Source organism: Nyctibius grandis, chromosome 1, assembly GCF_013368605.1.
Source record: "Nyctibius grandis isolate bNycGra1 chromosome 1, bNycGra1.pri, whole genome shotgun sequence".
NCBI classification, from domain to species: Eukaryota; Metazoa; Chordata; class Aves; order Nyctibiiformes; family Nyctibiidae; genus Nyctibius; species Nyctibius grandis.
Genome location: NC_090658.1, coordinates 34,111,275 through 34,137,271, shown reverse-complemented (window position 1 = coordinate 34,137,271; position 25,997 = coordinate 34,111,275). Strand labels below are relative to the sequence as shown.

Genomic DNA, 25,997 nt, shown 5'->3' with positions numbered 1-25,997 from the left:
CTGCAGTTTTAGTTGCCTCCAGTAATTATTGACAGGAAAGATGGTGGTTTCCATAAGGAAAGAACTTAGTGATTTTTTTTATTATTTGTAAGAGCTTGTCTTTAGTAGCTTACAGGTTTGCAGAACTTTGACTGAGATTCAACACAATAGAAGTCTGTTTTAAGGCTGATGTTTTTGAAGAACATTTTGTCAAAACCTTGTTTTGCATTTCATCACGTGGATGAGGAAGAGGAAGCGGCTCCTATGGTATTGATGATAATGCCTCTTGCTGCTCATGCAGGTGTGAATTCCTTATGTGTGCTCTCTAGACTTCCTAGAGTTTGTACCTACAGTCTCCAGAGGCCACATGAGAGCAGAGCAGTCTGTTATCCTCAAATCCTGTGTGACTGTTGGGCCAGATGTGCTTTTGGCACACAGGCTGAGCAGGACTTCTCGTGCCCTTGCCGGGCACAGTAGGCTCCAGATCAGAGGGCAGAGGTGCTTCATTGATTTCACCCCTCCTCACTGCTTGGCTGGAGCAGGAGGAGGTGCTGGGGTGCAATGAGAAGGGCTTGAGGAATGGATCGTCGAGAAGGAGATGTGAGAGGCTGGAGTCAGGGTGCAATTCTGTTTAATTCCAGTGTTTTTGGAGGATGGAAAGTCAGAGTAGGAGCTGAGAGAGGAAGAGAAAGTGCACTGTGAAAGGGAAGGGTCAGCAGTGGGTAGGCAGATCAGCAGCATAGAAGTAAGCATTCCAGCAACAGGGAGGGCTGGAGGAATAAAGCTGAAGAGGAGAACGAAGGAAGGGAATGCAAGTAGGGGAGAAGGAGGAATGGTGTGACAGTAGCTAAAAGGAGAGGGGCAAAGGAGGCAAAGAGGAAGGGGTTGGGAGAGGAAGGCAGAGAAATGTTAGTGTTAGAGTATATCTGCTACAGAGCTTGAAACTCAAAATTGGTATCCTCTTGTTGTGTAGCAGAGAAATCCATTGGCAAAGCATGTGAGTATATTGATGTGGCGCAGGCAGTGTCCTGAGCAGTAGAATCAAGGGCTGTATTTATTCTTACAGCTGCGCTAGCTGGGTTTGGGGTTTTATTGCATAGTACTACTTCTTATCGTGTACATGCAACTTATTTCTGTGATGCCAGGTCTACAGAGAGTATAAAAGCAACATCTGTAGGAAAGCGTTTACCACCTGATATAATTTTTCTTTACAGCTTCAGATGCTTTAGCTCATGTACACAGAGGTAACAAGCCTTTAACCAATGCCAGAGTGCACAACTTGCTCAATAAAAAAATGTATGTCTTCACTCTTTGAAATGCATGAGATGCTTCATTGTATTTGTTCTGCTTTGAAGTATCCCCTTCCTTTACTTTCTGTAGATAGTGGGTAACACTTGTGGAATTACAGTAATCTCTAAATGAAGTTTGATGGTTTGGGTTCCTTTTTATGATATGTTTTGCAGTTGCCTGTGCTGAAAGCTTCCAGTTGTTTAGGATTTTTTGGTTTATCTTTATAACTGTCCTGTGAGAGATGATAAATTAGGATTATCGAATCATTGGTTCTTTATAGCATTGTTTTTGAGGATAACTAAATACCATTAATTTCCCTGTTGCCAAAGATTGGCAATGTGTTTGCAGCACCTGGCATTGGTTTTAGCCTGCATCTTCTGGAGCTTCTTGTTTTGCTCAGAAGTTGTGTCAAACAAGCGGTGTCTATTTGCATGTGTACTTCCCTCACCCTCCTAGCTATGCATATTTAACATACTAGTTATCTGTTGATTTGTCTCAAAGTTGTTTTTCCTTGCTTTAGCTCAGCAAGGATTATGCTAATGATTTGCCTAGCTGTTCCCCTTCTAGCTTGTTTTTCTTTCACTGTCTGCATGTTTTGTTTGTTTATTTTAGGGTGTGTTTTTTTACTTATTTTTATAAATCCTTGAAGCACGGGCATAGTAAAAGAGGTCACTTCCCCTGCCCTGGGAAGACTTTAGTTGTGTCTTTTGTACCCTTTTAAGAAAACTTTTTATTGCATAATTTTTTGCTTCATTTTAACATCCTCTAATGAGATGTCTTCTATTAATTACATTAACTGATCCAATAAATTTAAAACACAAAACCTCTTAGCACTGTTTTTACAAGTTTATTATGCATTAAACTTCCAATCACGTTTGTTGTTGCAATAAATTTATTCCAACCCACTTTTATTTATTCTGAACAGAACTTTTAATGGTGGTTTTTGGTATCTTACCAAACCTTCACAAAGCTGTACTATTATCATAAATACTTGTTTTTCATAACCTTCTTTTATTACATTAATTCACATATCTTTTATAGTTCATAAACACTCTCTATTAATCCTAATGCACATATACTTGCATATATTTTTATGAGTTGCTTTTTAAAGTATATTTCAAAAAGTTATGTTAGGTTTCAGTGTGGTCTAGCATAGTTAATGCAGCTCTTCCTCAATACAAGTTACTCAGCTGAAATATTTGGAGAGTATAGCTCCTTTTAGGGTAATACTCTGTGTTAAAAAAGGTATTGTTTTTCAGGAAGTTATTTTAATTTTTGAGATATTAACTCCTACCCAATGATGTATAAGGTTACAACTTAATGACTGCTTTATGATTTGGCATGGTTTACTTTGCTCACACAGCCTTTATTGGCCACCTTCATGCAAGTAGTTTTAATTAGGAAGCTATATTCTATCACTTTTCAACAGATCTCTTATTCCTTCATGTCCTGGTTTGGCCTAAACGTGTTCCGTTTCCTTTGAGCTGGTCCAGTAGGAGGGCATTTCCTCCTAAAGGCTGCAACGCGGGCCTGTGTAGGTAGAGATTTAAGTTGATTCTTGATCCTGGACAGTTTTTCTGACAGTTGTTTCAATGAGTCCTTGTCTTCCTTAGAAGTCACTTTTCCCACAGCCGAGACACGGGCCTGCAGTGGGGAAGAAATATTATCTTCATACTGTCGCATACAGTTAGCCATTTCGCCCACACTAGGTCGTGCCATAGCATCTTCTCCCCAGACTAATATTGACAATGTATGGGTATGTGTCGGTGGAGCACTCCTCACAACCTTCCGGAACATGGATCGGTTGCATTCCACTTCATCAGGATTTACAGGATCTACAATGTCCCGTGGGTATCTATAAATGATCTCTTGCACAGCCAGTTCTCTAAGGTAGTTAATACCTTTTTCTATAGTGATCCATTTGCTTAGGTGGCTCATAACATCATCTTTATAGGGATACCTGCTCTTTACAGCTGACAAGAGTCGCCTCCAGAGACTGATAGTGTTTGACCTTCTTGGAAGCATCTTATCAATACCACCATCTCTGGACAGGGATCCCAACTGTCTGGCTTCTCTACCATCCAATTCTATGTTATCCGCCCCATTATCCCAGCATTGGAGCAACCAGGTAATAATTGGCTCACGGTCATAACGACTAAAGTCTTTCCTTATACTTCGCAGTTCTTTCAGGGATAAGGAGTGGTAGGTTATCTCTGCGTCCGAGTCCGAGTCCTCCTGTGATTGTTCTGCTTTAGAAGGATCTTTCTTGTGTGATGGGTCTGCTTTAAAAAGACTATCAAGGAAACCCCCATCTGTGTCAGGCCCTGACTCTGACTGAGAAGGGCCTTCACCTGGGTCCTGTGCTGGCTCTGCCTTAGAAGGCTCTGAGTCATCATCCTTCACTTTACTAGCTGATTTCTTTCGGTGTTTTCTCCTGGTTACAGGGGCAGCATAATACCTACCGCTGTTGCTGCACTGACATCTAATCACATAGCACACCAGTAACACATTCAGGACACCCAAAAATAACAACATGCCCTGTTCGAATTTTGTAGGGATCAGCTTGGCAAAAAAGGAGCAGATACTATCAAAATCAGTTAAAAGACGCCCGGTGTGCGCAGCTACCGATTCGCGATTAAAGCTGCCCATCATTGTATCACAGAGATAAGAGATTGGAATAATAACTGCCCAGTCTATCACGACATAAATCAGTATCACAACGCATACCGAAACGACACATTTCGACCAGCACGCCCTGTTAAACCACATGTAAGCACTAACACACAACGCATATGGCAAGTAAGGTATGATTACACTTAACTGTCTTAACTGTAAAACAAGCTTTAAAAAGAAAAAAGGTAACACAAGGTTCGCAAATGACATTATCATCTTAGCTATTTGTTTTAATTTCCAACCCCTCGTAAATCTCAAAGAAAGAAATCTGATACTCTCTTGGCTGAGCTCTCTGGATCTCCTCCCACTGGAGCTGGGATTCGACTTATCAGAGCAACCTGTCGGAGCTTCTCTCGAGCCCCACTTTGGGTGCCAATAAATCTGTCACGGTTTAAAGCTGGGCCGGCTGTTAAACCTATGGCAGATGCTCTCTGTTAACCCTCCCTCTCCCCCCCAAAGGGAAAGGGAAAAGGGAGAGAGGCTTCCGGGTTGGAAAGTTAAAACAGTTTTAATAAACTATAATAATGAAAAAGAGTATAATAACAATAATAGAAATAATCAAATATATACAAATATATATACAAAACCAAGATTGAGCTCCCCTGAAGTCAGCCACGTCACCACCGGCACTGCAGGGCAGGCTCCGGGAAGGCCCAGCCTGGGCCTAGCGACGGTCGAGAGCTGGATTCAGGGATGCACGGATCGGGATCGGGGGCAGCAGGAAAACAGACGGAGTCCTCCTTGGACACCGGCCATAGCAGAAAAGAGCGAGACCCTCGTGATCCCCCCCGCTTTATACTGAGAATGACGTGTATGGGATGGAATACCCTCGTTGGTCAATTTTGGGTCACCTGCCCTGTCCGCTCCCCCCTGCAGCTGCGACCCCCCTTTGGCTCTTCACTCGTAAGCAGTGAGGAATTCATCAGTGACCTTGGTTTCTCTCAAGAACAAGTACAGCAAGAGCCTTTCTGCACAACATCCCTAACTGGTGCCTCAGTGATAACTACAAACTTCGAGCGTTATCAGTCCTGGAAGCAGACAGCGTCTGCAAAACATGCAGTTAGTTTCAGAAAGTGCAGTTATTTAGAGGAGACTTAGCTGAAAGTAAAAATCACTGAAAGGAAAATTGGCCTGGTTTAGGCCAAACCAGGACACTTCACTATGCAGAATGGATCTGCTTGTGAGATATGCAGTAAAGGGGGCTCTTCTCTGCAGGGTCATTGCCTCATTAACTGTGGGAGTTTGTGTTGAGTGAGGCAAGATATTGCAGAGCTGGCAGGGATCATTTCTGCACTAGGAGAACTGAATGCCCATGCAGAATAAATTTTGTGGCTACATGATTTTCTTTGTTGTATAAATCTGGCTTTATTATGTGACTAGAATATGCTCTTTAGTTTTTGGATCATCTGTTTGCACGTATGAGATAATAGCACTTAGTGTTCATTGGGGAGCTGAATTGGTGGTCTTCGAATGGACCATGCAAATAAAAAAAAAACCTGTATTTGCTGTAGACTTGGTTCAGTATGCTTAAATATGACTAGACCTCTCACAGTGGTAAGGATGAATAATTTCCCATTAAATGATCTCCCTCTGTTCTGTATCCTGAATAAAACAGTGGATTCTGTTGCAAAGCTGTATGACTGTGTACGTAGAAACAGTGTTATTGGGTGGAACTAAAACCCACGTAAGTAGCTTTAGCTTAATGTTTCCTAGATCTTGAATGTTTAGTTTTGTTGTGTTAATTTCTTTCCAAAATGAATATTTTAAAATAAGAATTTATATGCAGGCAATATCCCTTGGGTGATGCCAAACAGCGTCATCTCCATATGCAGAATCTCTGATTTCGTGCTTTTGATAGCACAGCACAGGATTCAGGCACTGAGGATTTCTAGGGCACGCAGGGGGGGCTCGTGCAGCCTGTGGTACGGCCTGTGGTCGCTTAATTGGATCTTCCCCTGCAACATGTAAAGGTATCTGTTAGGTCTGCATAAGCTCAAGTCCATCTCTTAGTAGGATGGTGGTTGCATGACTCTTTCTCTTGCTGTTGCTCTTCTTTGCAGTAATTTTTTTTTTTTCACTGGAAAAAGCTGGAGGGATCCTTGGATCTTTCAAGCTGGGAGCTAGTGATGGGGAAAATTTACCGTGGGGATGTTTGGATTTGTTTCCCCACCTCCCACCCAAACCGTAGAACGTAATTGAAAATTAATCTCTTCCTGCTGCAGGAACTTGAAGTGACCACCAACCTTTCTGCCTTCAAGGCAAAATGCAAGGTGTAGCTGTTTTTCAATTTTTTTTATCATCACTAAAGCAAAGGAGTTGGGATGACTAATATGCTATGAGGGAGGAGGAATAGTGGAAACGGATACTAAATAAAGTACTCATAGTTAAACTGCCTGCTGAGGTACTGTAATTTCAGATGAGTGGCAGTGAGCCCAGCATAAATGCGCATTTTGATAAATTTGATTCTTGGACAGTAATGCAGGCTGGAGCTCCTCCTGCTCCCCGGAGGCTTCGTGATCAGGCTGTTCCCTGGTGTCACATTTCCAGCTGCACACTCACGGGTGAGTGCACAAGTCCTGGGTTTAGGATGTCTTTGCTGTAAGCAGCACCAGGATTGGGACTGAGTGACACTTACGCAGCAGCTTTTACAACCAAGAGCGGCTCTTTTCTGGAGAGCAGTGCCCTGGTCACACGAAATGAAAACTGAACAAGAGCTGCTGATGGGGGTGCAACCTCCTAAATTCTGATAAATTGTTGTCCTCATCAAAGGGCAATTTGCTTATTTCAGGAACAAACCAGTCTGTTTTGAAGACTGTCATGATGCTCGTGTACTACAGAGCCTCTGTTTTATGGAGAAAATTGTTACCTTTTTCAAAACGTTTCCCCTGCTGGAAATAGAGAATAGGTATTAACAGAGGAGAGGTCTATGATACTTGACACACAGCAGCCAGACAAAACTGCGGTCTCTCTTGTTCTTTTTCTCAGTCTCTCACCTCTCTGCTTGAATAGAATTGATTGGATAGGACATGCTGTAATTTGTCTTCACAATGAATAATGTTGCAGTTTATGTCCCAGGTAACAAGTGATAGGATGAGAGGAAACGGCCTCAAGTTGTGCCGGGGGAGGTTTAGATTGGCTATCAGGAACAATTTCTTCACTGAAAGGGTCGTCGAGCATTGGAACAGGCTGCCCAGGGATGTGGTTAAGTCACCATCCCTCGAGGTATTTAAAAGACGAGTAGATGAGGAGCTTAGGGACAGGGTTTAGTGGTGGAGTTGGTAGTGTTAGGTTAATGGTCAGACTCAATGATCTTAAAGGTCCTTTTCAACCAAAATGATTCTATGATTCTAATTGGTAGTTATCCTCAGGGACAGTTGGGTGAGTAATCTCACACTGGCCCTGACGTTGTAAAATGCAGTTCAGGTTGGTTGTTTTAAGCAGAGAAATCATTTAATTTGGTTTTATTTTTAGTAAAAGGGGGCTAATGTTTGTGAGCTTCCTGTGCGTGTGACAACATATTTTTTCCATATGTAAAAGTATTTAGCCAGTTGTAGGATTTGATTTGATTTGATTTACAGGCTCATCAGAGAACTAGATAGATCTTATTAACTGCACTGCTAACTCTTGGGCTCTCTGTCATTTATCAGTTTACAGAGACTGAGTTTTGGGCATCAGTCCATGTTTTAACATGTAATTCTAATGAGGTGTGATTGACACTGTTCAAATAGACTGGCATCATTAAGCTGCTGTTCCAATGGTTGTGCAACTTTTAGCTTACAGGTTAAATAAAATCAGATTCCCTATACATTGGCTGTAGATTTTGGTTTTGTTTGTTTGTTTGCAGAGGATGATAGCCAATTCTAGAATGTAACAATCAGTGTGACTTGAAACATTGATTATATGGTAACAAAAAGCATAACAAGACTGGAAAAAGGTATTGTAGGATAGCAAGGAGGCAGCAACCACTTGAACCTTCAAAAAAGATTGTTCATCATGCTGGTCTGTTAGAACTGAAGCTGATCATTGTATGTTTGGTATTTGCACTTCATTAAAGGTAAGAAGGCCTGAGTCACTCTGCAGAATTCAGGCATGGACAAATGTGAATCACCTCTGACTAAACCACCTGCAAGCAAGAAACTGAAATTGCTCAGCAGTTGAGGGGGAAGCTGTGTGCGTGTCTTCCTTCTGTCATGGCACACAGGCGACCTCAGAGCATGTCATTGTTAGTTTGCCTCTGTATGTATTAATAACTGAATTTTTTCCAGGAACAGCCTCATATGAGAGCTGAAGGAAATGGGATTCCTGGTGAGCTTTGGATCAGGCCCACAGCAGAGACATTGTGTATGAATACTATCCCTTTATCCATTTTAGGAGGTTAAAGATCTCTGCCATCCTAAGCCATGACCATCTGTGCAGAGAGGGAGTCATAAAAAGTCCATGTGAAAAAATTGTTTTAAGAACATTTGTAGGTAGCTCTAATGCAAACCACATGCTTTCCTCTGAGCAGTAAGAATGGTAAGATACTTGTAGTGCTTGAGTCAAAACGTCCCTGATTAAAAGCCAGTGGATCCCTTTGAAATTACTTGGAACTGCTTTCAAAGCAAAGATGAGAATTTAGCTTTTATATGAAACAAAAAAGATCTAAATTCCCCACTTCAGGTTTTTATCAGTTATTTTGGAGACACACCAGAGCAGAATTTCTGGTGTTGAGGCTGTTCCTGTCCCTCTCTTCAGTGAGGAAACACCAGGGAAGAGCATTCAGTTAAGGAAACAACTCTTTTGAGCAGTCATTAACAGCCTTTGTCTTGTGTTTGGGTGGTAGCAGGAGGCTGCCTGTGATGGAGCCTGTGGCCCAGAGGAGGAGTAGACAGAAGTTGTTTGCCTTGTGCTTCCAGGAAACAGAGAAACCAGGAGTGGGTGCAGGACCATGCGGTTCAGGAGGGGTCTGCTCCGAAGGTGTATCCTGCAGCAGCCATGCTGCGTGAAGGCTGGGGCTCATGGGACTGTGGATTTGGGCCTCCTTTTTGGGGGGACTTCTGCAGCCAATCATGTGGCATGTAAAGACGCCAGCACCTCATGGTCTGGGTTTGCCTCCCAGGTCCTACATGGTGCTGGTGTCGGATGTGCCCAGCTGCAGGGGATGAAGGTTGTCGCATGTGGTGTGTATCCAGCATCAAGCCCTTTGGGGTCCCTACAGTAAACCTCTGCTGATATCGTGTGAGTTCTGTGGTGTTCAACACATAACTGAAAATAATCTATCTCCACAATGGTGAGACTGGTTTTCCTGTTCCTGCGAGTAGCTGGCTGCCTCCAGGACATCAGCCCTGTGCTCTCTTCATGTCATGAGTTGTGCAGTCTCTCAGCTCTTTCATGAGCATCTCTACATATATCAATCAGAATCTCAACACTGCCTTAAAGTCTAAGTTTTCTTTTAACATTTTCTATCTCTTAAACATTTTGGCTGATAAATGGTTCCATAGACCAGACATATATACGCTCTCACACACTCATACCCAGTCTCATCTGTTTGGATTTTTGGTTTGATTAATTCTTGTTGCTTCTTAAGGCTCTTCCTGGATACAGGCAGCCCAGTTGGTCTTTAGGTGCCTCTGGGTCCTGCACTGACCACCACTGTTATGGCAAGTGGTGAGGCTACGATAACCTGGCGCAGCTGGCTTGCGGCTGCCTAGAAGTCCGTAAGAGCTGTCAGTCCAGTTTGAAGGTTTGTGATTCCGAGATGTGGCAAGAGCTCTCCTTTCCAGTGTAAAAGGGTTACATTTGTTTTTCCTCATATCTAAATGAATTGCCTCGTCTTTCTGTCCGATGGCTAATTTCATGTTTCATTTACTGTAAAGTCTTCCATTCTCCAACATATGCCAGACTTCAGCATACAATAGATTTTCCTTCTTATTATTTCAAAAGAAGTGTTATCAATAAAAAGAAAATTAAAAATGTGTCACTATGATTTGGAGAGAAAATAAATACACTGAGGATAAGCTTTCATCCCAATTAGACCTTGACAGTAAGAAATACTGGGGAAAAAAGCTCACAAAGGATGTGAAATAATGTTTAAAAAAAAAATCAGTTCTCCTTAGCAAGTTTTTCCTTTTTTCAGGACTATAGTAGAATTTCTTTTTTGTGTGAGATTTTCTCATAATAATTTTGTCTAGTAATACTTTTTGGTTACAGCTCATGCAATGGCAGTCAGACTGAATTTTTGAGTCCTGTGACCCCCTGGACTTTAGCCCCCTGGACTTTAGCCCCCTGGACTTTAGCCCCCTGGACTTTAGCCCCCTGGACTTTAGCCCCCTGGACTTCAGCTTCATTGGCTTCTAATATATAATATTTACTGATTCCTAGAGCTGCCTTTGCATAGATGTTTTGTATGGATTACTTCTATTTGCTGTCCATTAATCTTGAGGGGGAAAAAAATGATGCTTTTCTATTTGCTGCCCTCCATCAGGTGAGATACCCTTAACATTGTAGCAACATCCCAACTGAAGGAGGGGTTGGCACTGGCAGTAGATAATGAGAGCAGGTGACAACATGTTCATAGCAGTTAATGGATGTGAATGTGTACGTTGCATGCGCTGCCCTAATCTCTCCTTCTGTTTTTGTGTAAACTTATGCAAACAGATATCCTTAATAGTAAGGAAAAACCTCCATGAGGCATAACTTAATTTTTATATCATCTCAGATAACTTTATATTATCTTTTACTGGTATATTCAGTACACCAATTACAAAAGCAAATAGACTATGTCTACCAAAACCATTATCAGTTATCATTTAGCATACTCATTAGAAATGGCTTAATAGAATATGTATGTCTATATTATTTTTAAAATATCATTCTTCACTTAGAATACCTGCTACTAGTCTACCACTGACAATTATCAAACAAATTGCCAGTTGTCAACTAATATGCAAATAGACTTACTGGTTTGTTATAATTTCAAATAAGTTTCAGTATTTTCCCATTGAACAGAACTGCCGAGTTCTAATGAGTTCTGGTTCGCAGTAACGAGGGAGCTGACAGCAGGATGAGGTTGCAGTAGGCAAGGCTGGGTTTGAGCAAAAGCTGTAACTGAGAGGTATTTTGGTACCAAGGTAGAACTGAACCCTCCTAACTTGGCTTCTCATACCTCAAAATTTTATAAGTGAGGCTAATTCTGGTTGAGGGATTGACCCAGAACTGCTTTTTGAGGGGTAGCTGCATAACATAGAATAGGCCAGTTTACTGTGTCAGAAATGTGATTAGTAAGAAACTTGGTTTGCAAAGCAGCTGACATCGTTACTCTAGCTGTGCTCTGATACAGGGGCGTCTCCAGGTTGCTTATGTACAGCTGTAAGAGTTGTTGGACTTCCCCAATACTCCAGACACTGGAGAAAGTGTTTCTTTTGATACGGTATGGTTGAGAGCTCCTTCCCCTCTGTGCTTTTATTTTGGTGCTTCAGTCTGATGTAATTTTATTATGAGCCATTTAATTGTACCTGGTTTTACAAGATCAAGATGTTAACTGCTTTGGAAAGGCATTTTATTTATTGCTGGTTTTGTTATTCAAACATGTGGACAGAAGGAATAAAAGGAGTATATGATGGGTAGTTTAGGCAAAGATTTACAGCTTCATTTTGTAGCACAGATGTTTGTATAAGCATTTACATTTTGGGGAGCTTGTGTTAGCCTACCTGTTCTGAAGTTTCTCTGGATCTGCATGATCTCAGAAAAGAAAAAGCCCATTTACTCTTTGTGGAGTCTCAGACAGCTCTGTGCACCTTGCCCCGCGTGCAGCCTCTCCTTCCGTTAACCCTGTATCTGGTTTTGCTTCTGGCAGTGCCGCATGGGCAGGCGTACCGGTTTTGCACCCCGGAGGGAACGTGGCTGCTGAAGGAGAATTCGACCCTGCCCTGGAGGAACCTGTCTGAGTGTGAGGCCTCTGACCAGGTAAGAGTTTCCATCTCTTGCCGCTGTTGTTTAGGACAAAACAGAAGAGAGGAAAAATACAGTCATTGATGCCCACGCGTTTTTGTCCTGTCAAAGTAATCTTTACCGACTCGTCCTGGGTGCCTCCCTTCAGTGAGCCTAATGGTAAGGGACGTCAAGCCTCTCCCCTTCAACAAAGGGAACGTGGGAGGGTACGTGAGAGCAGGTTTAAATGTACATGAGAGAACCACGAGAAGTGAACCCGGTAGTCCCAGTTGCAGTGCGGTGCAGGGAGCTCAGGTGCAGCCCACCCAAACTGGAGGAGTGACCTAATGTTATTCCTTTGCCTTTTCTTTCATTGGCACGTCGTCACAATAAAGTGACCATTCGTTCTCTCTGTCTTGTTAGCAGCTATTAAGGTGATTAAGATGAACTGAAGTGAAGGATATTTGCTTTTCACCTTTGGGCAGGGGGCAGTCCTGCTTTTTGTTTGTTTGAGGTTTTTTTTGTCTTTTTACCTTAATTTGCTGTGGGCAATGGAATTAAGCTTGTCAGTGTTATTTTCTTGCCCTACTGCTTTATGCTCTGCAGGGGGCTGAGATACCTGGCACCAAATGAAGTAGAGGGTAGGCATTTCCAGGGGATTTTTGTCAGCCATTGGCGTCAGCTAGCACACTGTGTGCGTTCCCATGACACGTGATACCATTACTGTTGTGAGCCTCCAAGGGCGATGCTTTTCCTCACATAAACTGAGTGCGCTCTCTCTCTCCCAGGGTACTAGGAACTAGTACATACCTAGCCAAAACAATTCAAGTGTATGAAATTCCCAAGTGCTGCGGGATTTGTCCTCTGGAGTTCCTGTTGCTCAGTGCCTCATTCTTCAGAAGGAATAAATGGCTGCAGACTAGGAGGATATGGGAAAAGAAATAGTTTCAAATTCTCCAAATATGTTAAATTTAACTTTTTCCTTTAATTTGCGGCCTTATTCCTTGTCCCTTCCATGTTCTGGGGTATCCCAGCAAAGCGCATTACCTTAACTCAAGGTGTAAGCCTGGTCGTGTGACTTTTCCTTGTTTGCCATTATGGTTTCTTACAGAGCTGTGTTGGGACATGCCAAGGAGAGAGATGCCTGAAATGTGAACAGTCATGTTTGGTTTTCCAGCTAATGTATATAGAGCCCCCTAAAAACCTACTTTTTGTTTTATGCATCTTGTACATGAGAACAAGAGGTTGTTTTGATAAGTTTTCTGTGTATTATGTTACAACTGTTACTACAATAAAATCCAAAGGGTTTGTGAGTGAATCCTTATAAAATAACATTGTTTAAGTGAGTGATGTGGTTTTGATCTGTATAGATGTTTTAAATTGTCAGATCTCAATAGTTTGCCTGAGCTTTGATACTAAAGAGATTTTTCTTCTCCCTTTGTAAGGCAGCTCTCATATCATTCCCTTTAAAACATTAACCTGGCAAATCCCTGAGGAACAGCCAGTATGTTCACCTTAAATCCTCCTGGCTGTGCAAAGTACATCTGAATAGCTGTACTTATTTCTGAAGTACAATGAATGTATTCCTTTGTACAGCACAGGTCTTGGGAGTCAACTGCAGAATTAGCAGCTTGAAGAAGGGAAGTAAAATGCCTGCGTCTATTTAGACAAAGATACGTGCTTAGAAATGAACCAGAATAGAGAATATGAATGTGTCTCAAAGGCTGAGCAATAAGCCTGTGTTATAATTCAGACCTGCCTGTAGCTTTTCAAACACTTCTCCCGAAAGATTTTGGCCAGCGCTTTCAAGCAAGGGTCTCAGTGGTCATGACTTCAACAGTGAATCTGAAGAGACCCACAGCCCAGGACTGTCAAGGGGGTGCGAGCATCCCTGCTGCTCTGGCCTGCATCGGGTCGCTCCCTCCCAGGCAGTGCTGTAACACCTAGGTCATGAGATGGTGTTGGGCTATGGTTCGTTACCAGGAGGTTGCATAGTTGGGGCAGAAAAGAGACTATTTGGGGGCAAAAAAGAATTTAGTTGTATGAATGCAAGGCACACTTTACTTCAGAGTCAACGAATAGGACCTGGCTTCTTTTATTTCTAGGTATAGACGTAGCCAAAGGACCTCCCTCATTACAGCAGTAAGGAGACTTGCGTTAAGTCTTCAAGTCTGAAAACATCAGCTTTGCCATTTTTACTGCAAGGTTGAGTTGTGTCTGTGCTTCCTGCCATGTGTTTAAGACTTGCTTGTGTGGTAATTCATGCCTCTCCGACTTTATTATGAAATAATGTCACATTATCTATTTTCTAGCCTGGCTGCAAAACCCAACTGTTGAGTGAACACGTGGGAGCAGCTGGGGAATTAAGATTAAATTTTTATTTCTTTAGAGCATATGGAAAGTGGAAGACTGATTTGATATGTGCATTTAAACTTGAAAGTAGGAGAATGACTTCTGGTTATCATTAAGAAAAGTTAGAAAGCAGCTGGGAGAAAAGAACTGAAGCCCATGAGCTCTGTCTTTTCCTCCCTCCCCTTTTTTTTACTTTTCTTTTCTCCTTTATATGCTCTCAGGATGCACCAGAAGAACAGCTCCTGAATTTGTCCATCATATACACCATTGGATATGCTCTTTCCTTCTCTGCCCTTGTAATAGCAACTGCCATTCTTCTTGGATTCAGGTAACTGGTGAAGCTCTGAAGGGAATGGAGAAAAGGTGTTATGTTTTTCTAAATGATAGTATCAGACTTTGACAGAAACATTTGATTATTTTTTTCCCTTCTTCTATCACCTCATTATTTCTCTATCTTATGTCACTTCTGTGTTCCTTCCTACAGTCATTTTTCTCAAAACTCAAGTAAAATACCTAAATTTTTGCAGTTACCTGTATGAATGTGTGGAAGAGATGCTTTTATAATTTGAAATATTTTGTTGTGATATATTTTATTTCAATGAAATTTCCACTGGAAGAGATGGAAAAAGAGAGAGATTCCAGCATTCCCTCATGGTGTGTCACCTTGCAGATGAGGCACTTGTCTGGGGTGTAAGAAGACATCTAGGACAGGAGTTTTCATCTTAGCTTGCTTGGAATTACACAGAGCATAAAGCTCAGTATGGCCTATTTCCCAGCCCTCGCGTGCAGGGTGTATCTCAATGCACAAATGGATTTTTGACACAATTTCTCTTTTTGGAGAACTTTCAGAAATTCTTGTTTCTTTTGCAATATGGAAGAGAACCTAATTTTGAAACTTGAAAAGTTTCTGTGAAATAAATTGCTGTCACCTGGTCAGATTGATGTATTGACTTCATCCGATATGCACCAACAAATTGCGTGGAGCGCATCAAAATTAAGAGACTATTGGTTGCACATGCCAATGATATACTGTGTAGGTTTGGTTAAAAAAAGAAAAAGGAAAAACCAAATGAACAAACAAACAACTTTGGACTCCAACAGAGAGATCTCTTTCTTTTTTCCATCTGTAAATGCAAGAGGTGTCTTGGTTCCAGCCAGACTTCCCTGCAGTTTGGGGATGCTGAGCACAGGAGACTGGTATTCAGAAAATAAAGATGTGATCCTACTCTGTTGTGGGAAGGAAGTCCCTCTGCTATGAAGTCCTGCTCCCAGCTGCTGTATATAGCCAGGTCCCATCATTCCTCTTCCACACTGATGAGGCTGCCTCCTTAAAAAGTATAGTTTTCCATCTCCTAGTATTCTTATTTGAAGTCAGGTCAGGAACCTTCAATGCTCTGATCCTTAAGAAACTTTCTTCCCTGAGTAAGGAATTATTGCCAGTTAATGATCATTTGCTCTGGTGCCAGCACTCTGTGTCAGCAAGGCAGCCCCTCTCCTTTCCTCCCTCCTAAGTGTTTATACCCTTTACATGTTTAAAAAGATCAGCCATGCCTTTTAGCTTCTAAGTTCCAAAACTAATGATGCAAGCCTTCTAATATTGTACCACTATACATTGTACAACCATTGTACTTCTAATATTGTACCACACCTTTTAGCATTGTATTATCCCTCCTCCTTCCAGTGGAGAAGCATAGGCTAGCAATCTCAAAGAAGATTTAAAATGACTACAGAAATGCAGAGATGTGCTCACCCTCTGTGAAAGCCATGTGATAATTATGATTTGTACGTGTTGTACCTGTGCAACTTTGGGACTCATCTGACAAAACACCAGATGGTCTTGAGGTCTCCAAATGTCTCCCTGGATAAGTGCTTTCTCCTTGTTTCACCCATCAATGACACTTTTTGAGTAGTCTTAGAAGCCCAAACGTAAAGGTCACAGAGCACAACCATATACTTTTTGAAGGAACGAAGGATGCGCATGTTTTGGCAGGGAACAAAGAGCAAGTTTGTCACTGAGGACTGGTAGGAGAGAGGGAATTTTGATGCCCTGACTTTTGTGGAGAGATGCTTTAGCATTTTTTCCTTTAACTGTGAAGCAGGGACTGGAGAAGTGTACACAAGTGTGTGCTTCTGATTTTGAAAACAGAGGTTTCAGAGATGTTAAAGGGCCTGAGAGCCTTGTTAATACTATGCCATCAATCCATTTTGTGCTTTCCTGTCTAAATTGTTTATTTGGAGACAACTTAGTCCTGAATCTCACAAAATACATGAGACCTACCCCTGCGTGGATTGCAGTTGCTGGATTCTGACTGGAACCTCTGCTCGTGGCCTCTCCCCAGTACCTGTGCAACCTCAACAAATGGGGATCGATCTAATTCAGTGGCAGCAAAATACTGATGTTCTCCACTTTTGCAATAGGAAGGCCTTTTTAAGTTCTTAGACTACACAGTAACCTTTGCGTTTGTTTTTAATAATGATACAACAGAGGAAACAATCATCTCTAGTGTCCAATTTTGCATCCTCTGAAAGAAATGGAAGAAAAGTCTGTAATTTCAGTGATGGAAGCTGAATTAAGCCCATAACTTCATGACTGAAATGATTTGAATAATTTGCATTGCCTGTAGCTGTAGCCTGTAGCAGAAATACTCAGTAACTACTTGCAACCTATTTTCTTCAATTGGCTAATTTACATAAATTTTCAATCAGATTTAAATGTGTAGCAGTTCTGAAGGGTAGCAACAAATAAATTTTGAGTTAAAGGGAAATAAATATTAATCATAGGTAAGTTTTGAAATAAGCTGTGGCTTAAGAGGTGCAAAAAAATCTATTTGACCTATGAAAAATAAAAGTTCTACTTCCTTTTCAGTGCAAAACCAGTAACTTTCAGACCAAGTCTATTTTTCTACCCAAATTTACAGAGCAGTAAAAATAGACATTTAAAGCATAAGTTCACTGAAACTCTCGCTGGAACAATTACTGTTTATTGTATGTTACCTGTATCTTTTAGCATCAAGAAAGAATCATACCCAGTGTAACTTCCTTGGAAGGAATATGTGTACCCTTGCAGTGCTGGAAGAAAAATGTTTGTGGATAAGGCTGGTAAAACATTGGCAGCACTCTGCAGTTGGATACCATTTACATGACTGCAGTTTCTTTTGCTATCCCTTAACATGCTCTTTTTTGACAAGTAGCAATTTTATTGTCTTTGCAGCTGGCTGCTGAAATTCAAGAGGAATTTTTTCTTTGAGGGTTTTTTTTTTGTTTCAATTCTGAATGCAGAGGTGAAAATTCTGTTCCTTTTAGTTCTACAGAAAGTATTTACAATTCCCCCAGGAGGCAATCTGAATACAGATTTTTCTCTTGTTGTCAAAGCAGTAATTTACAGGTGGATGTTTTCTCATTGTGGGTTTAAGCACAGCCAGAAGCTGTACTGCACACCGAACTGAGCCTTGCCAAGGTAAACCTGTGCAGTGACATTGGGGTCAATTCAAAGAGATTAGATTCAGCATTATGTGAAACTTGACTTTTTTAGTCCTTTCAGATATGTCTTCTGAAAATGACTTTATTTTTACACTTTTAAACTTTTAAAATATCTTTTTCCTTATGCACTGATCTCCTTCCTTCCCCCAAACATTCGCATTTAGGGCTGAAGTTTTGACTGTCTTTTCCTTGATAGTCACTTCTTCCCAAAGACAGTTTGAAATCCCTACAGCCATTCTCAAGTTATAGGATTTCCTCTGGTACCTTCTGATTTCTAACAGAGCTCATTGTTCCCTTCCTCAGTCCTATCTGTGATGTTGCAGCTTTTACATAGGTTGTGGATCATGACTGGTTCTTCCTTTTTACAGACATCTGCATTGTACGAGGAATTATATTCACCTGAACCTCTTCACCTCTTTTATCCTCCGGGCTATATCCGTCTTCATTAAAGACTCAGTGGTGAAGTGGATGTACAGCACAGCCACACAAGAGCACCAGTGGGAAGGACTTATCTCCTTCCAGGTAGGGGCAGACACTGTGGTGGTTCTCAGGATGTTGGAGTCATCACTGTGGTGTGTCTGCATGACAGCAGGCAATTTCATTTTGTACAATGAGGGTTGTACGATATGCTGTTCTTCAGTCCATGGAGTTTCTCTGAAACTTGTAGCACAATGTGTGTGTTTGTAGTTGTGCCACCCCGGGCTTGGTACAGGCAAGTAGTTGATGCTGTGGCATGTTTCTCTGCCTGTGAGAAGTTTGCTCCTGCTAGACAGAGGAAACACTAAGAAGTGGATTTTTTATATTTATATATATATATATTTATATTTATATATATATATATGTAAATGCCCATATCTTCTTCCTGTGCTGCAGGTTCATTTCTTCTAGCAGTGACAAGAGGGCATTCATTTGCTAAGCTAGCACCTTTTGTGATAGGACTGTCCGGCTTGTATAATGATCAAATTAGCTGGTCATTCTTGGAGGTCTTTATAATCTGTTAATGACAGAAAAAAGGGAAGCACCTGATTAAAATGCAAATATGAAAGCATTTAGAAAAGGCTTTGGAGGAACAGGCTAATTAAATACTTCCAATTGAAGGGAGAGGATGTACAACACTTGTGAATATGATGAAAGCAAGCCTTTCCCCCTTCAGATGTGGAATACAAAATGTACTTGAATTGTCAAAGAAAGGGATTTTCATTATTTGTATAGCTCTTGTGATTCTAGAACATGGGTACGGTGTTTACTGTTGCAATACAAGGTTGGGGTCGTAAAGGATATGTCTTCTGATGCATACTTAGTACCCATCCTTTTCTGACACTGTGTAAGGCTTAAGTGCTAATACCACACAGTGAATTTCATATGATGGCTGATTTCTTCTCATCTGCCGTGTATCAACTGGCAGAAAATAACATGTAATGCATGCGTCAAATAGTTTGGAAATGTTTGCATCAGATTGCAAGTCATTCCTTCCTTCCAGAAGAACCTAGGCTTTATGCTTTCACACATTGTTTATCCAATAGTGGTTTCATCCAGTGTGATGCATATGTTAATTAGGTCATCGGGCTGCATGCTTATCTAAAGCTCTGCTGACCACCTCTCTGTAATTTACAAGCTAAGAGAGATTTTACACTTAAATGTGATGCTCTGGGAAATATTGATGTTCTATCAAAAATCTTTTGCTTTGGAAAATATTCAAAATTATGGCATCCACTACTTGCTCTTTATAATGGAGAAATTCCCAGCTGCAGAATAGAATACCACAGAATATCTGGGGAAATGAGAAGATTCACTGACTGCCGTTGATACAGGACCTTTCACTTGCTCTTCTTTTCATCTTTGTGTTGTGCTTTTCAAATTATAATCCATTGCTTATTGATGGAAAATGCAGAACATGTAATTTTTTTTAAAGGAGGAATGTTGTTGAAAGCATCTACCTGCTGTGTGTAGCACCTGTTACTGGCTTCTGTCCTTTCAGTACTCAAATATGATTAATCTAGCAAGCATTGTTTTGAGGAGCAAGGAAGAGTAAGAGAGAAAATCAGTCTTTTGGGTTGGTATCCTTTTTTTTTTTTTTTTTCCCCAGCCCCTGTTGCATTCATTTGGGCTGTGCTTTCTTCTGTCACAGGAATCACTCAGCTGCCGCTTGGTCTTTGTGATGATGCAGTATTGTGTGGCTGCAAACTACTACTGGCTGCTGGTGGAAGGCATGTACCTGTACACGCTGCTGGTACTTTCAGTCTTTTCTGAGCAGAGAATTTTTCGGCTTTATCTCTGCATTGGCTGGGGTAAGTTGATCTTTCCACATGTCTGCCTGTGGCTGTGTGCACCAGCAGATGGTATAATAGGAAAAAACATTGTATGTCTATCATAGTGCTGCCCAGTTCCAGTCCTTCACTCTCCATTCCCTTTTTGTTGCTGATCCCTTATCTTGTTTGATAAGGGTGCTGGGCCAGCACAGCTCCTGCATGCTTGCAGTGTAGAGGCTGTGGGTTCATAACAGGGGTGCTGTGTGGCACCGCAGAAACTCCATAAACCAGTGGCAGGCACATCGTACTTTTCCTTGAAGACGTCAGCTTCCCAATACAGAAGACATGTGAGTGATTCCAGGTGAGTGTGGACTTTGCTGGACTGCCCTACTTCATCTCCTGAAAATTTCCCATTACATTCAAAGATGTGTTAACTACTTGTGGTGCAAAACAGCAATGATGTCTTGTATCTGGTCAAGGATAACAGTAGAGAAATGGTGGCAGCATGAGCCAGAGGGATTCAAAAGGGCTGATGAACAAGAGGCTGCTAGCAGGGAATTGTCAGGTTGGTTATGTGGGCAGAGCAGGTCAAGTCATGCTTGTCGGGCATGTGCGTGCTTGAGATTAAAGACTGTGATGCCTTGAAATCAGTTGGTTGAGCCAGAGTCGCCTTTTGTAGAAATGCTGAAGCGTTGATTCTTTCAGTGTCCAGTTGGCCTGAAAATATATTACTGTTCAGGATTAATCCTATTTTTGGAATGATCGCTTGTGTGCTTTGTGTTCTCTCCCTTCCTCTTCTCCCCCTGCCTCTTTGGTGGAAATCAGGCGTCTTATGGAAAGCTGAAAGTAAATCCAGTACTGCAAGTGCTTTCACAGATATTAGTTTGAACATTTAAATTACTTTAACTGTCTTTCTCTATGGATTTGTCAGCTGTGAATATTCTAGCAAATTAGTTCACTGGTAAAATGCATATAAATGGCTTACTGTGAATTACCTAATTCTACTGAACAGTGATATATGAGGAGCAAAGGCTTTCAGGCACATTGATAGGAATAAATAAATGCAAATAATAACAGTTTCCTGCTGGAGAATTTTAGTTTAAAAGTTCTATATCTTCCATTATTGTTTTACATAGGACATGCAGCAAAAGCAACAGCATCTTGTATAACATTTGAACTACATATGTTTTAATAATATTTTATGAATAGCCATGCCCTCAATTAAAAAAAAAAAAAGGATGGGGGAGCTATCCTGAAGCACTGAGAGAGGTGATGAGAGGAAATGGAAAAGAAATTAGAGCAAAATTATACCTAGCCAAATTCTGAGGGTATTGTGTTTTATAAGTAGGGGATAGGATGGTTTTGGTCTGAATCACTTCTAGTTAGAGTTCGTCTCTTGCAACAGCAGAAGGCAGAAACAGGAGACGCTATTTTGTTTTTGTTCTTCCTTTACAATTGAGGTTTTGCTACTGTATATTGAATTTCTGGATGAGTTTGTGGAAATGAGTGGCAATGCCAGAACTTGGCACTGGATATATGGGTTTCATCCAAGCTTCCTAGAAAAGCTCTCCCTGTGTCATTCAATCCTCATCTGTACAGTTTCTTGCTATTCTAGCCATGGCTGCATGTGCAAACCTTGCCAATGATTCTCCATCTTCAAATGCAGAAGCATCTGCTATTTCAGTCCTCCCAGATTAGTTATACCAGGTAACAGTTTCGTCTCTAACACGTGAAAAGAGATGAAGATTTTTTCCACTCTCTCTTGCTGCTTCACTGGTGATTCCATTTTTTTGGGTGCTCAGGTCCCTCACCGGGTGCCTTTCTGCTGTATGCAAAGCTGGGAAGATTTTGGTTTTATTGAGCAGCGTGATAGCCTCAGCATAATGCCAAGGCTTTAGAGAGCCAGTACGTTCCTGTCTGAGCTGAGAGAGTCCTGCTCTTTGAAACAGTTTATCAACTGTAAAAATAAAGCTGGGTCGAAAAATAAATACCTGTTTGATTGTCAGAGCTGATTTGATACCCTGGCCCTTTGTTCTGTTAATGAATTGTGCTCTTGCAGGATAATTTTTAACTTGTTCATTACTCATCATTTGAATGAATATTTATGTTTTCAAATTTCGTCTATGTATTGTTCACAAACTTAGTGGGTGTTAGTCATTTCATGTTGTTATTCTAATTATAACTGAACTTTGTGATCACTCACAGACCATATGGTATTGTTTTTGCTGTCTGAATAGCTTCTGCAATCCCCCATGTGATCACATATGTTTGGGCTTGTACTTCTTTCAAATGTACACATGAATAAAACTGTGTATTCTCCTCAAGGTTTTTGTCCACCTGAGTGTTTGCACATACTCTTGATCATGATGTTTGCCCCGTTGTACTTCTTTCGAGGAACAACAGGTCTCAGAACAAACAAGAGATTAGAGCAGATTATTTCCTCAGGTAATCCTAAGCAAAACTGGGCCAGCTCTCAAATAGGTAGAAATGTCGCAATACCTTTTTCTCTCCAAGCTTTTTAAACTGCTGTATTAAATAGGGCTATATTTTGTTAAAACAAGGGAAAAAGCCCATGTAATTGTGTAAATAAAAAAAGTACTTCTCCTATTTTATGTCTAACATGATCATTTCATCTCAATTCAAAACATGGAAAGGGTAAACCTGCTTTTCAAATAGAAACATGTAAAAAATACCATACTTAGTCTGTGTCTTCCTAGGAACAGTTAGCAAACAGTCAGGAGTGTAAAGAAAAATTAATATTTCTCAAATATATTTTTGCTATGTGATAATTTCAGGTGAGTTCTTAATGTTATTAGATGGTACTCCATTTAGTATCAGTTCAAATGAGTAATTATTCTTTGCTATTGAAGTGTTTTATAAGAGGAAAAATCTGCTTATCTCTTGTTATTGTACTTTGCAAAAGCTAGAGAAATTATAAAATCTTGATAGACCTAAGGAACTAATGTAGTTTTACAAATTGGGAGTCATTTATATTGACATCATGTATATTGACAGGATTCTATAAACCTTCCTGATTACTTGTGAGGTAACTGTATTCCTGTAACGGCCACTTCCTTGCCAAGATTTCACACCATACTAGACTTTGAGATGGTAGTGTTAAATTTTTCCTATTTCATTTAATGTGGAAAATGTCTTGCTTATATTGTCTTTCTCTTTGTGAAAGCAGACTTTCATACATATTTGTCAGCCCCGAGTTCCACATGTCTTACTGCAAAAACAATGGTTTATGCCATTTTCAAAGCTGATGGGGCGGGAGGGAAGCAGAAACACTAACAGCATCAACAAACAAAATTCTTCATAGGCTAATGGCAGAGCAGGTAGATGGGTTGTTCCCTTCAGTCTGGAGGTCAGCACAACAGCAGCTAAGCAGGATGTTGATTCAGATAGTCATTATCACTTGCAGAAAAAAAAAAAGAAGCTGCTGCTGGTGTTGGGACACCAACTCGCTCTTCATCGTGTCTGAGCCCAAGTGAAGAGTCACTGAGCTTGACATTGACTTCAAGCAGCTGTGTCAGTGCTGTACAAAGTAGTCTCCGGAGAAGCACATTTTATATTGTAACGCTGCTGTGTGCGTCTTTCAGCAGCTTTTAGTGGAAGAAGAACCTGTTGACATTCAGAAGAGGGGAGGAGGGAGGAATGGGGAAACAACAGCAACATCCCACAGTGACATCCAGATGGGAAGAATGACAGGAGGAGACAATTCTCAGCACCAAAGGCTAAGAAGAAAATGTTAATAAAAAGCTGAACATTCTCTGAACTTCTATGGCAATTTTACACTCAGCTGCACTTGCAGCAGGGAAACTGCCATAAAAAATAATTCCCCTCCTTCCAACTGTTGGCAATCCAAACTTGCTCCAAGGAAGAATATTTTGAGGGAATGAAGCTATTAAAGGCAGGAAGCCTAGCTGGGGTGTCAAAAATCTCCATTCTCGTTGCTGGGAAGATCTGACTGGAACAGAGCCAGTAAGAAACCTACCTTCTGGGGCCCAGTATGAACTCAGTATAGCGACGGGATGCATTCATTGCACTAACCATTTCTTGTCTGTTTTCAAATGAAAACTCTGTTTCAGACAAGGATGTGAAAATTGGTTTTGTGTCCAGACTGATCCTGGTAGGAAATGCATCTGTCAGGAGTTTCTCTTAATTCTCTTTACTCTTGTCTTCTGGATTCAACTCTTTCATGCTTTTCCCTTTTTAGAAAGGAAAACATTTCATCTTTTCTTCTCACATCTTCAGTGCTCTTATTCTTTCTACATCTAGTCATTTTTATTTATCAGTTCTTTCAGTTCCTCATCACATATTTGTTGCATTCATACGTCAAGCAGTTGATCAAGTCGGACTGTCTTGGATGGTCTTCTGAGAGAAAGGAGAGGATCGGAGTTGTTCTAACAGCAGTAGTGTCCCTCTGGTTTGTGTGCCTGATTGTCTCAGAGGTTGAACTTCTCACCATGTGGAAACCATTGATGTCAGGTTATGTCTGAAATATGAGCTTATACACAAACTCATCAGTCCTAAACTGGTGTATTCAGAATACGTCCTTATTTAAGGGTCTCAGCGGGATGGCAGTGCTCTGGTCCTACAGAGACCAATTTACTTCACGAAGAATCTCAAATGAGCACGTGAGGATGAGGGGGAACCTCTCTTGCTCCTCATACATCTTTCTCTCCTGAAGTTGCCTTTACATACAATGCAAAGCTAGAAATATAATGTGTCTGTAAGAACGAAAACTTGCTTGCGCATCGAGGTAAGGGAAAGAAGGAAAGGCTGTAGGAAATAGCACCACCTGGTGACGCCTTTCATGGTAACTGCTACTTAGTGGACTCCAGAGCAACCCTAAGCTTTTCTGTTCTTTTACCAAAATATCTCACACCAGGACATGGAGGTTTCCATTAGCAGCAACACAAATTGCTCTCCTCTTTGCTCATTAGGGACAGTGGAGCATTATGAAAATGTCCACCAAACGGTGGTTCCTGTGTAGAATTTCTCACAGCTTTCTTCTCTTACTACCCCATGCTGTTGTCATTCCGGATAATGCCTAGTTTTCCAACCTTTTTTTTTTTTCTTAATATGCAGACACCTGGCCAGGTGTAGAATATGTAGCTAGAGTGAAAATAAGTAGGTTGTGCTGCTTATTTACGTAGTGGGGTGTTAAGACATCAATTTGGCAGTTCCATTACTTTCTCGTCATCTATAATATATATTATTGTTGCAGCCTGTAGCTCAGATGCCCTGTTCCCTGTCCTTTGAAGTTGAACTTTATTAGCTGAGCTGTTGGCATGCTTATTTCCTAGTACACTTGACAGATTCCATAATCACCATGTAGTGTTCAAAGATTTTTGGTCAGTTAGCCTGCAAGAATTAACATGGCAGAGGCTATTATGAGCAGACTGTTGCAGTTTCTGGCATCTTCAGCAGTGATGCAGTACAGACCAAAGTAGATGTTACCATGTCCAGAATTCAGAGACCTTTCTGTGGTCAGTTAATCTGGGAAAATACCAATCTCTGAGCTTTCTGTATGACAAAAAGCAAAACCAGAAAGAGTTCAGCCTATGTCTTAAATAAGTGCATCCTATAAATGGGTGCAGTTTTTTCTCAGATATCTGATATTCTTTGAATAGCAGCAGCAAGAGAAAGAGATGTAGGACTGAAACTCAGATGCACCAAAAGAGCTGCATGTTGGTAGCCCAGGACTGGAATACAATGCTGATTCTGTTAATGAATGATAGCCACCTGTAAAGTTTATTCAAGGAGCTGTATACAGTTTGCTTCCACTGCGTGCTCAAGACAGACAAATTTCTCTTGACTGAGTGAAGTGACCAGAATAATATTTGCATTTGTGCCAGTTAATGTAGGTTAATTACATATCAAGATTGTAAATTAATCTATGGAGAGCCTCAGTGATCCTTGCAAATTACAGTTATTGCAGAGATGCTGCAGGCTTGCTCTTTTGCTGTTGTGAATGACTTCTACAGACTGGAGGTGGATTAGGGAATGTTCTTGGGGCAATCTTTTCTTTAGATCTTGACTAGGGCTTTGGAAAACTGG

The 25,997-nt window shown here is 41.0% G+C and overlaps 1 protein-coding gene across 2 annotated transcripts in view; it reads left to right on the top strand.

Annotated features, from left to right (window-relative positions):
* GLP1R (glucagon like peptide 1 receptor) overlaps positions 1–25,997 on the top strand; it is a 90,156-nt gene that overhangs the window by 43,142 nt on the left and 21,017 nt on the right. For both annotated transcript variants that reach the window (XM_068408327.1, XM_068408335.1), the window contains exons 4-7: positions 11,777–11,886; positions 14,424–14,530; positions 18,051–18,204; positions 19,811–19,970. In XM_068408327.1, the coding sequence (XP_068264428.1) occupies positions 11,777–11,886; positions 14,424–14,530; positions 18,051–18,204; positions 19,811–19,970 (531 nt within the window). The remainder of the gene's footprint in view (positions 1–11,776; positions 11,887–14,423; positions 14,531–18,050; positions 18,205–19,810; positions 19,971–25,997) is intronic.